This window comes from Xenopus tropicalis, chromosome 7 (genome assembly GCF_000004195.4).
Source record: "Xenopus tropicalis strain Nigerian chromosome 7, UCB_Xtro_10.0, whole genome shotgun sequence".
NCBI lineage: Eukaryota > Metazoa > Chordata > Amphibia > Anura > Pipidae > Xenopus > Xenopus tropicalis.
In genome coordinates, this window is record NC_030683.2 from 45,229,202 (window position 1) to 45,242,345 (window position 13,144).

The 13,144-nt window shown below is 38.1% G+C and overlaps 1 protein-coding gene across 5 annotated transcripts; it reads left to right on the forward strand.

The window, feature by feature from the left end:
• Positions 1-1,038: 1,038 nt before the first annotated feature.
• fam241b (family with sequence similarity 241 member B) lies at positions 1,039-10,963 on the forward strand. 5 transcript variants are annotated; one of them, XM_031905041.1, is made up of 4 exons: positions 1,039-1,176; positions 2,297-2,424; positions 2,986-3,132; positions 10,684-10,963. In XM_031905041.1, the coding sequence occupies exons 2-4, from the start codon at positions 2,332-2,334 to the stop codon at positions 10,894-10,896; spliced, it is 453 nt and encodes a 150-aa protein (XP_031760901.1). In that variant the 5' UTR covers positions 1,039-1,176; positions 2,297-2,331; the 3' UTR covers positions 10,897-10,963. The 5 variants fall into 5 exon arrangements, with proteins under 5 accessions (XP_031760901.1, XP_012821972.1, NP_001011328.1 ...); XM_012966518.3 differs by having other exon boundaries at positions 1,057-1,176; positions 10,728-10,963; XM_031905042.1 differs by lacking the exon at positions 1,039-1,176 and adding an exon at positions 1,194-1,488.
• Positions 10,964-13,144: the final 2,181 nt, after the last annotated feature.

Genomic DNA, 13,144 nt, shown 5'->3' on the forward strand with positions numbered 1-13,144 from the left:
GAAGGCTTTTGCAGTTGTTTTTTATGGAATAAATACATTTTGATACTTTTATCAACACTACAAGCTGCTTCTTGAAAACTTTTTTTGACGCAAAAGGGACCCCACATGTGCCTGCCTGTTTGTTCCAGTATATCTCTGCATGGCTCCCCAAGCTGATGGTCTGGGGCATGAGCATCCTGGACCCACCTAAGTAGGGGGTAAGATTCTACTCTAATACGATGATTCTGTTAGTCTGTGAGATTTATGTATATATTTATTAACAATTTTTAGGAGAAGACAAAACTCTAGACATGGGGTTTTTGGTCCTTTAACCATGAGCCACAATCAAATGTAAACAGTGCTGTGGAGCCATACAAGCCTGAAAAAAGTTCCTTGAAAGTTCCGTGAAAAAACGGCTGCGACTGGCTAATTGGTAGCCCCATATAATTGGTAGCCCCATCCCCATGTGGACTGCTAGCCTGCAGGAAACTCTCTTTAGCATAAACCTATGTCTTTATGTCTCCAAAATTTATCTTCAAGTCTTCAAACTTTGAGGTCACTGGGAGCAACATCCATGGGAGTAGTGAGAACCATGGTGCTCAGGAGCCACTGGTGGGGGATCACTGCTATAGACAGTATGTGTATATGTGCTCTATGTGCTTCCAAAAATAGAAAAAAGGAACGTTACAATTTATAATGAACCTGGGTGTAGGTGCAAAGGATGGATGGAGGACTGGCTGGAGGGCTCCCACTATACTAAAAGGGATTGGAAGGGGACAGAAGCACTTCAGTGACGCAGATTGTATACTTCCTGATTTGTGGCACCTGGAGCATTTTTGCCACAGACTATAGATTCTATAGCAATCACCTACAATGAACTCTTGCTACCTGAAGGACGATTTTATATACCAATAAAAAAAAACTATTCTGTTGTGTCTGCAAATAGGATCCAAAGAATCACTAACTAATTATACCGGAGACACACTGAGCACTTATTCTTCTGTGCGTTTCCTAAAACTACAGTAGATGGCGCTAGAGAGCACAATACGCCGCTGAAGTGAAGCTGAAAAGGAAGCTGGTACAATCCAGCCTGTCGCTACTTCCTGTGTTTACGAGCAGGGACTCCTGACAGCTGAGCCTGGAGGCAAATACCCGGAAGTAGGCTGGATAGTACATGTCTTTGCTTACGTGTGCATGGTAAGCTTGCATTTGTATCTTCTCACAAACACACCGTACAGAGCTGGGGCACAGTACCCAAACTATGGGCAGAGAAACTGGCACGCCAGCTGTTGTAGGAATACAAGCTTAAAGGCGCATTAAGAATCGGAAGTTCTGTAGAAGCTGCCACAGGTTGCCTATACCGGCAGTAATCTGCCCCTGAGGCTGCTGGAATGATCCCTGTCTGTGCTGCCCAGTGAGCAGTGTCAGTGCTTGTACTCTGGGAACAGGTAGTTGGAAGGAAACAGGCTCACCACAGAAAAATAAGAAGAAAAATAAAAGATTATAAAGGTTATGTACTAACCCGTGGTGCAATGCTCAATATTGTTTCTATCCAAATGCTTTTTTTACAAACTTAATTGTATCAATGCACACACCTCTTTAGTTGTACAGTACTTTATACTATGCTGTGCAGCAATATATATGCTGCCTTGATTAGCTGTCACTTTCAGGGCTTCCTTTGCCTTTTGTATTGGGATTCCTGGAAATAATACAGCATTATGGAAAAAACATGTCAGACACGGAGACCGAGACATAGGGGTATATTTATGATGCTGTGTAAAAAGTGGAGTGAAGCATTACCGGTGATGTTGCCCAGGGCAACCAATCGGCAATTAGATTTCAACAGTTAGATAATCAAAGCAAAGTATCTGATTGGCTGCTATGAACAACATCACCAGTGATGTTTTACTCCACTTTTTACTCAGTATCATAAATATACCCCCAAGTGTACATGCTCAGTTTGTAAGATTATGAGGAAGCTTCCTGCTGATTGGCTGAGATCCACATTCCTAAGGGGGGGGGGAGTGAGTTCTTAGCATTCTTGAGGGAGGGGGGAGCAGGAGAGAGCTGTGTGTCTCTGGCACATGATAACAGAAACAAGAAATCTTTTGACAGAGAACTCAGTGCTGCGTTTCTGTGAGTGCTTATGGCTGTATTTACATAGACCTTTCTGATAAAGCTTACTTACTTCTTACCTTTCCTTCTCCTTTAAGATGAACCATATATGCATATATAGATATGCATTGCTATATTTCAAATGAAAATCTAAAGGTTTTATCCTTGTTGAAGTAGAAGCTGAAAATATGTTTGTATACAGCAGGTGAACTCAGAAAGTACCTTTACACAGAGGAGATGGTGCGGATTTTGGCAAACGGTGAAATTGTCCAGGATGATGACCCCCGAGTAAGAACAAATGCTCACACGAGAACTAACAATCAGCGACAGGTAAGCTTTCTGTAGTATATAAAACCTAGCTTTTCTATCATATGTTCATATAAATATATATGTTTGTATATTAGAATCTTTCTTACAAATGCTATTTGTTACGTGGAGTTTTATCTGATATTAATATCACAATAAGCGACATGTAAAATGTTATTGTGTGCTTACAGATATTAATAATTATTTTTAATGCCCAAGTTTAATTTTTCTCCAAGTAGTGCGTTTTATGTTTTGATGACTGCAAACAAACAGGGTATCTATTCCACGTATCATACATACCACATTAACATTAGAGAGCAAAAATGGTGGTGGACATTGCAGAGAAATGGCTACAAATACAGAGCTTGAAAAAGATGGCCAGAATGCAAATATGTGCCATCTTACACCGCATGAATAGTCTGTTAGTGACAAAAGGAAAGCTATGGTGGACCAATGCAGAGGCATGTTTCCTCATTAACCTAAAGCAGCTGAACCTCTGGTATGGGATACTAAATTACTAGCCTGGTACTTTGTTGGGATATTTGAAGATTTTTATTTAAATATTGCTTTTCCCCCTAAAACTAGGGATATTTTAACACGCCTACCAATGGTGGACAAGGCCCACAGCAGATTCCACAAGAGGAAAGGAGGCCAGAAGGACGCTCTCCATTCTCTGAAATTAACCAGCAGCTTGTAAATATGGGCTTTCCACGATGGAACCTTGGAAATCAGGTGGTAGAACCAGTCATGTCCATTCTTCTTCTATTCCTCATTCTTATGGTGGGTGTACGGGGCTTACTTCTGGTTGGCCTGATATATGTTGTCTCACACCTCAGCCAAAGATGAACGGAAATGGTACCAAGAACCTAACCTTTTGTATTCATGGTTTCTGCATTGTAATAATTGTGTATGAACAGTGGACCAAAATGACAGCTATTTATTGTTGTTATTTAAGTTGTAAAAAAATATATAGGTTTTTTAAAGATCCATACTTCATCTCAGTGATACACCACAACAAATTGTTTCATCTCAATGAATCAACAGTCCTGAAAAAGGATTTGTTTATATGTGTGATGTCTTACAAATATAATAACAAAAGAATTCAAAATATCACATTTATATTAAAAATATTTTGTAACTTTTCCTGAATTTCCAGACACCTGGGAATTTTTTTACTGCACAGAGCAAAATACAGCACTGTACATATCAGACTGGTGCATTCTTCTGCGACCTCTGCATGTGCAGTTATATCACCTGTAATTTTTAAGGTGGTGAAACACATAGGTGTTCTGAAATTTTAACTGAATACTGCTGTAGAAAGTCATAAAACTGTGGAGCAGTAAAAAATTGGCATGTATGTACATGATAGGGAAAACAAATTGTATGCTCCACTCTATCAGGTACTAATGTGAATAATGATATTTCTGCTGCTTAATAGGTAGAGGTTACAGAATTAAAAGATAATAATATATACTATGTACTCGAACCACTAAAGCACTTGTAGCAATATTGTGTGTATCTGCAGCTATCAGTGAACTTTTATAAAAGTAAGTAAATCTGAGAACCAATGTTAAACTCTTATTCTGTATAAGATAGCTGGATATCTAAAATAAATTTTGGACTCAAAATTTTCAAGCTTCAGTTTTAATTTAAAGGGGACATAGTGTGTTAAAAAACAAAAAATTGGCAGTGCATTATACTCCTCTAAATATAGAAGGAATGTGCTTAAAAAAAATCATGTGTTTCTGGCTGCTTGATTTAAAATTTCACCCAAAACATTACTAGTCCCATCCATCTGTTCCTCTTCTTGCTGCCTCCTTTCCCAGCAGGACCGGAACTAGGGGTAGGCAGTAAAGCCACCTGTCTAGGGTGCAGTGGTGGAGGGGCACAGCACATTCCTAGCATGACAGGTACCTCTTCTGCCTACCCCTAGCCCTGTCTCTCTCATTCCCATGCCATGGATAAATGTTACTGCACTTTCCTTCCCTGCCCCCACCCCCCCTGGGTGTCAGTGGATATGGTTATATACGTGTGTACACACAGATTTCGCACATTTGTTTGCGCACATGCATGGGAGGGCGGGGGGCGAGGTGACCGGGTCAATTTGGCATACTTAATTCATTTTCTAGATATTCCAGGTTCTATCCAGTAGTTCTTTATACGAACTACATATCCTATATAGTTAAAGGCTTTCATTACCACATGACTGGGTAAAGAACAACATTGCAGGTAACACACTCTACAGCAGGATGGCTTTTAAGCCTATTTATCGAGTTACAATAAGTAACAAAAGTCCATACAATCACGGTTACTATGCCAAAGACTTGTATTGGTTGTCAGCTGGTGCAATCCTCCAAGGGCACTGGGCTTAGTTATTATGTTGCACAATTATCACAGAAAGAGGCAGGAAGGATGCATACACATGACTTGAGCTGGTGTAAAAAATACCTCCAAGTGTTTATTGCGGAGTGCACACAGGAAATCAAAACATTTGTTTTTAATGGAAATATCTAAATGGTTGCCATGGCTTACTAGATCTAGTACAAAATGTTATTACATCATGAATTCATATATTTTCAGACCAGATAACCACATTAGTGGGTCAAGGTCCTGCCCAACCTGCTATAGCAAACTGTAATTTAAGATCCTGCTGTGCCCTCCTTTGAATGTGTCTGGCAAGCCATTCTGTGCATTTGTTTTTTCAGCACCTCACCCCACTAGTCATGCGTTCAATATATGTGCATTATTTGCTGACATTGCTCCAGAAATGCTGTGTCACATGTTAAAAGTTGGTATGCATCTTTCGGTGTATGCCACAGATGGTGCTTTATAAAGTTCAGGTATACAAATGTGTTCTTACAGCCCATAAATATATTGGTACTTTATATAAAGGTTTTTGGTTTGTGTTCTGTTAAGCCCCATGTATATACATTTTCTAACAACATGTAACTATAAGTGACAGTATTACTGCTCATGTAATATTGCACAATAGTAAAATGAGGTTAAATATCCTATTCATTAACTGTGTTTAATTCGTTTAAGACATATCTCTGTTTTAAAATTAGCATAAAGATGTTTAGATTGAGTGGCAGTGATTTAGGCCCACTGAACCACAAGGCCCTTTGGCATTTCCTCAGAAAGAGGAAATCCTCTGAGGATCTTTCAGAACAGAATGTACCGTCAGCAGTGTGATTCTGAATGGAATAACTTATAGTTAATTAAAAGGTCGCAGCCCAGGCCATGCAACATTGTTGTGATTTTGAATAAGCGTATTTGCTAGCCTTGCAGAAAAGGCCTCAGCAAGAGAAAAAATAGGCATTTCATGATACCATTTAAAAAAACTTTTTATTTCTGTTAGAAACCTATAGAACCCAAAGTAATTTATTCCAGGTTTGATGGAGTTGCTAAGAAATTGATTAATTAAGCTCTTTATAATATGATGAGAGACCCTGCCTGAATGAAAGCCCTAAATATATCAGTGTCAGATTTCTTTTGTCAAATGCAACATAATAACTTGCGTTAAAAAGATTACTATGAAGTACAGAACCCTTTCTATTTATTGTTTGTATTAAGTTTGCCAACATGTTTGCAGCATTGCATTAGAAGAACTATAACATACAAATATAATACAAATATAAAAAGCATCATAAGGTACATACTCAAAAGCAGCAGGCAAATTGCGCTTTCCGCAGTCAGTTGTGTGGTAAAACTGCTTTAATTAAAGGAACTTGAACTAAAATGTGCCCTTTGCAATTTTGTAAAGTTGTGCTTGGCACTGCTCATTTTATCCTATCTTCTCTTCCAAATTGAGCGCCCCTGGCAAGGCGGTAGCTCCAGGGTTCCCTCAACATCCTGTGTCAATAGGTGCAGCACACCTATACCAAAAGAACAGGGCACATACCACTCGCGTGCTGAACACCGGAAATAAACAGACTTATATATTGGTGCCACTGTGCCTGATTTGCGATGACGTGAACTTGCAGTTTCATCCCTTTAGGTGAATAGCATGCAACTGTTGCAGATGCAGTGAAATTTCATCAAAAAACTTGCCCGTGTGCATTCACAATAATTTTAGAATTATGGGGAAAAAACACTGTATTGTGGGGATAAAAAGAGTGAATGCGCTTAGAAATGCACCCTAATGTCACTTCTCTAAAACACTGATTTTCAGACTTTTCTCTGCTTCGAACACATTTTGTCATAACAAGGTTTTAGATATATGGAGTTTGGTATCAGTCATTCAGTTATAGTACCAAGAATATCTAGCACCGTAAGTATTCTTCGTAAATTTCATTTCAAATGGATTTGAACATGATGCACAAGAAGATTAAATACTTTTATGGATTTCAAAAGCTAAAGCTATGTTAAGAATTATAATAGATCAGTGTTATGTAAGCATTCCCATGGGCTTTTGCGCAATTGTATTATGGTTTTTCTAAGGGTGAAGACACACGGAGCTACTAGTAGCCGCTACTTGTTGTGGCTACTAAAATAGACAATGCTGACCTTTTACTGATAACTGTCTCTACATGTGTTTTAGCAGAGGCAGTTCTTAGTATTTTTTTTTTCTGGCGTTTAGTAGCCGTGAAAAAGTAGCTACTACTAGTAGCTCCATTTTTTCTTCACCCTAATATCGTAGTTGTATATGAAACTTGCTTGGGTTACATAAAAGATGCAGTACATTAAAGCAAAGGCCACGCTTACTGTATCTCTAAATCCATGATTCTACACAGTTAATTCTTGATAAGTGTGTAAGTCAAGTAGGCCAGCCGTTATATTAATAACTTCAACAGTGCTTTCTACTAGAGTTCTTAAAATTGATTTTTCAAAGTGGGATTATCCAATGGCAATTAATAATATTAAAGTATGTTTTTTTTAATTAAAAAAAAAAAGACTTTATATGAAACTGTTTTTACAAGGTACAAATGGCCTGTTTTGTATACTATATTTTCACTGGGAAGGTGCAGGCGCCAGATCAATTAATGGGAGGCTTTTCTTAGCAAAATAAATTTTCCCCCATCTGAAGTGCAGGCTCATACCCCTGTTGGAGGAAACAACTGTGGGGTAATAGGCTTCCCTTTAAGTACCTGACTGGCACATTTTTTGTTTATATTTTCTGGCTGTGGCCACTAATACAGTTTAATTCTAAGTGCAGGATCTTCAGAATAGAAACATAAATGGTTCAAAAACCATAACAATAACACTAACTTAAGCTGTGATACAGCTCTACTGAACACACCAGGTAGTAGCTAGGAAAAACAGCCCTTTAGCTGATTATCGCTGTACTTAACACAGTGGTTCTCTACAACCCATAAACTTGAATGCACCCTAAGGAAAGTGCAAGCAGTACTTGTCAAAAGAAGAAGGAGAGACATTTAAGGCCCATGGCAGACATTGGTCTTCATTGCTAGATGCCTCCATTATTTGATGCAGGAATGGAGGTAATCCTGTGGCTAATTAATATTCCTAACAGATGAGAAATTCAGCCTTGGGCAAAAGCCAGTGATGTCAGGGAAGCTGAACAGCTCAGCGGATTTGTACCGCATTAACCAGACATCTATTAATCTCTAGCCTTATTCATTTTCTCCTGTTCTGTGCTGGTGTCAGGTTGCATTTGAAGCATGGGTGCCCACATGCGGCATTGTAGTCATTCAGTGCAAAACTTTACTTTGTTCAATACTTTGCAAACCACAAATGACCATTGCTATCTCCCACAGCCATAAACTACTTGGAGATTTTTTCCATGAACTTGCCACTTGTCTATGCAGCTCTAAGCGTGGTTGTGGTATTTCTGCTGAAACAGTGTAGTACAGTGTAGTAAAGCAAATCATGACACTGGCCAGTGTCTCACTTGAAGCCTATAAATTAAATTTATAATCTAATCAAGCTTATCAATGCTATTTATTAATGTATTTTTCTATTTGAGATTATTTATTGCTGTTTTTGTTTGTATGCAAACAAAAGTTTGAATGCAAAACTGTGAAAAATGTTTCCAGATGTGATGGTATTTAACAATGTCCTAATACACAAAACATACCTGCACACCCACCTACACAACACAGCTTGTTAGTGTGTGTGCTAGCACAGATATGGGACCTGGGGTTTTTCCAGATAAGAGATCTTTCTGTAATTTGGTTCTTAATACCTAAAATCTACAAAAAAATTATTTATACCCAATGGGATTGTTTTGCCTCCAATATAGTTTAATTATATCGTATTTGGGCTCAAGTACAAAGAACTTCATTATTACAGAGAAAAAGGAAATCATTTTTACAAATTGTAATTATTTGATTAAAATAGAGTCTTCCATAAAGCAGAGATTTCTAGATAATGGGTTTCCATATAACAGATCCCATACCTGTATATTCATATTGACACAGTAGACTCCTATATCAGCGGTTACTTTGTAAACACTGCTGGGATCAGAGGCAGCCCATTGCAACACAGCCCGCGGCTCAGTGGTTGGGAACCCCTGTTCAATATTATTATTATATAAATATATTCTGTTTAGTGCATTATGATCTCTCTTGATTTCTTAAGCTGTTTAGATAAACATAAAGATCCCTGCTAGATCTGAATAGCTTTGGCTAAATGTATTCAATAATTTTAAAGCATCATCCTTTTGGCTGTAGTCTCTCTGACTTTTAAATCTGGTCATGCATAGTGCAGTATGGTATTAACAAAATAAGTGGGCAGGAGTAGGTAGATGTGGCATCAACATTTTTCTGCAAGAACCCCCGAAATTTGGACATTTATTTATTAAGTCAATGGGAGTTTGTAGACCCATTGAAAATTTGATCGCAATCTGATTTTTTTTTCATGGTTTACTTTGAAGTGTAATCTTCAAAACATTACACACACTAAAAAGTCAATGCTACTCATTTGCACCTACGGTACAAACCTATAAGGCTAATGGCATGCCAGGTTCTGCTCTAGTAGATAAACAACTGAAATCCTCCGGGTCCCTTCACATTAGATTTTTAAGTAAAGCACTTATTTCACTTCCATTAAAGTCTATGGGCAGGCAACCTGCGTGGTTTCGGGAGGAAATACAGTGTTTGTGAATCCTCTTGGTGTGAGAAAATTAAAGTAAAAAAACAAATCACCACTCAAGATTCTGGTTTTCTAAAATATCTACCATGACCACTACAGTACAGTTAGCCATTGCAAGGAATTAAACATTTGCTTTTAATATCCTACTCCATTTAAATAATGAAACCTAATTTCTGATCATTGCTTTGGGTTACTTTCAGAGTGCAAAATCACACCATTAGTTAAAAAGGGATCATGAGTTTTTACAGGAGGGTGATGTCATGCAACAGAAGGTAATTGAAGCTTGTAATGTATTACAAGGAATATTTATTAGTACTGTAGACTGCATAGTTAAATCAGTACATATATGAATTTGGCCACATTGGAAACTGTCACTAGTACTGTGGCCCATCAGTGTCACAGGCTTAAAAGGCATATAAATCTTTCCTGAAACTTAATTTTCTGTACCACCATAGTTTCATTGGGCGTCACAACTTAAGGTGGCCATACATTGAAAGATCTACTTATTTGTTGTGGATGCCCTATTTTTGGCCAGATATTAATTGGGAAAGCCCCATACAGAGGGCAGAATTAGCATCTTAAATCTACCGGAGTATGGCCACATTATGACATGCAAGAGGATTTTCTAAATAGAACAAGTGGTCTGTGCCAAATGGAGGCAGGAATGACATGGGCCATTGTCCTAAATTGCTAAATAATTCAGGATCTAGTATGGATTAGGCCAGATTCTAACATTCTTTGCAAGATTAGAATGTGGCTACATATACATATGGTATTTTGCCACCCCAAATACAAACATTTACAATCATTTGACTTTTTAGTCCACTGGACATCTGAATGCAGCATCTCTGTGTTCAAAATGTAAGAGAATATGGTTTTATTGTTAGGCATAATTTTGAATAGGGAAAGAGTTGAGGACCCAAATCCATAGCTAAGCAGCTGGGGTTGTTAAATGTTGGGCATTTAACAGTCCCTAACTTAAGTTTTTCTTTAGGTGGAGAATCATAAAATAAAATAAATCACATCCAACATGCCATACCTAAAATCCCCACACCCTACCATTGTCAGCTGTGCAAGTTTCAAATGAAAACTATAAGTAAACTATTAAGTGGCCAGTCTTCATGTGCAACAAAAAATGATAAAGGTAGGGTATCTCACTGTCACATGCCATTTTTGATGTGGCTGCACCATTTTGACACCACTGTGACTTATGACTATTTTTTTTGACAGCGAATTTTGATGAAAAAACTCATCTCTACTGCTTATCTCCTCAGAAGCAAGAATAATAGGAACAAAAGACTGGTCCAAAGAATAACTCAGAAACTCACAACAGTGCAGAAGAGGCCAAGCTTCACTGCCCCAGTCTTCAGCGAGCGGAGCAGAACCAACCCTATGGATAAAGAGCCGGGACTCAATGAGCAGTCTTTCAAACAGGTGTTATGATAACACTAAACACATAAGGCTCTATTATTATATTCTGTACCTGAATAAATTCTACTTGGTTCTTTTACATGCCTATTTGGGAGACTGCTCATTGAGTGTCTGCTCTCTTTCCATATGGTTATCTCCTAAGCAGGTTAAATCTGTATTGGATGGCGGTTTTCAGTGAATTTGTTTTAATCATCCTGTCCGTTGTATTTTCTCTTCTATCTAATTGGTTAAAATGAAATACAGTGTGAAAACTTTGCAACCTATTTTAGCCATTATATGTTTTGGAAGAGATGCAGTTACATAGGGTTGAAAAAAGACCATCAAGTTTAACCCTTCCAAGTAAACCCAGCACACACAAACCTATACTGACCTATTTACACACTCACATACATAAACTATAGATCAACATCAATACTAACTGTAGATATTAGTATCACACTAGCCTTGGATACTATGCTTGTTCAAGAGCTCATCCAGGCTCCTCTTAAAGGCATAAACAGAATCTATTATCACAACATCACTAGAAAGGGCATTCCCCAACCTCACTGCCCTCACCGTAACCACCTACCCTGCTTCAAATGAAAGTTCCTTGACAGTCTAACCTTATAGTTTATATCTTAGTTACAGGGCAATTGCACACAGAAGGACTCATTTTCTAAGCCCTTGGACACAATTGTAGGAGCCCTAAAGGGGAGCAAGAACATGTCCCTTAGTTCTTATTCTAAGAGCACTTGCGCCTAATGGTGTGATGTTCTTTGCAGGGAGCATCAGTTGTAAAGTAAATAAGCAAGAACTTTGGGGAATCCATACAAGATTACCAAAAAAGAAAAATGTAAGCGATACAAGGTACAGTTTTTATATAGAATTTTTTTGTTTGATAAAGTGAGTGATCACAGGTGGGTAATGCCTCAGCACACTTTAAAAATATATAAATGCAGGTAATATGGGACATATGCCAGCAAAACTTGCTTTGCATTGTAAAGAATGTAAAGTATGAAAAAAATGGAAATGATGCAGGTACATTTAGATGGATATTATGAAGTTATCCTATCTTTTAGGAATGTTAGAATATATTCTTACTATGTAGGTTAAAAGTGATAACTTGCCTTTTGGTATTAGCTCCATGCAGGGCTCCTAAATACTTTCAGATAATGGCTCTATGGGGTTAAGTTGCACTGGGGGATAATACAATTAATGTGATGTCCCCTTGTTGGAATTAGTTGGCCTGAGACCCAAAGGTTAGCAGTGCTTGGGAAGAGCATGCAAAGTGTAGTATTTTCCCCACACATACAAAGCTTCAATCCCTTTAGCAGCTGCCTGAACAGTGTAAGGTTCCATGGCTCACCCAAAAGACAACTGAATTTTATTTGAGCTGAATGCGTGCACACCAATATAGATGACATTTTCATTGCAAACTAACAAGGAGAAAAATCCAATTACATCACAAAGGGGGCTCCCTAATAGACTATTTGCTGTGTGTGGGTCTGTGTTGTTGAGTTAAAGGCTTTCTCAAAAATTGCATGCAGACAGCACGGCGCAGAGACAATCCATCAGCGACACAAAGCCAGGGGTGAAAAACTCACTCGCCTTTTGTCTGCATTCAGGGACAAAAAGAAAAAGAGCAACATTTCAACGTCGAGGGAATGTCGGTTGAAGTAAAATAATAATCTGCACAATGCTTTTAAAAGGTCATTTTTTAAAAAAAAAAAAGTATTTTTTTGGGTTTTTTTTCAGAACTTTTGGTATGTTAAAGGGGGCCAGTATTAGCCTACTTTTCAGACTGTTGCGTATGCTTGTACCTTGCTGGTTTTGCTCCATGTAATGAACAGAAAGATCAGGCAACTGCCCCAAAATAGTGGTGCAAATACTATTGCAAATGACAGTACCCTAAGTACTAAATGATGGGAGACTGAAACATTGCCACAAAATGTTTTCTGATTTAATAAATGGAGGAATCCCTCTACCACTGAGAGAATGTGCATTTCTCCTCCTGCTGTACTTGGGACCTTGCTAGTGGGCTATCTAGGTCCTTATTATGCCATGCCGCAATGCCGTATTCCCATAACAATATTAGGAGTTTGTTTCACACACTCATAGAAATAAAGTATACCTTTTTGTACTTAATAAAAACTATAATTTAAAATGTAAATTTTTACCCAAACTATATAGAACCCCTTCCATAATACATGAAAGAGTCACAAAGGCTGCAGGAGAATACGTAGGCTAATTAAAATATCATGGAAGATATGAAGACCTGAAA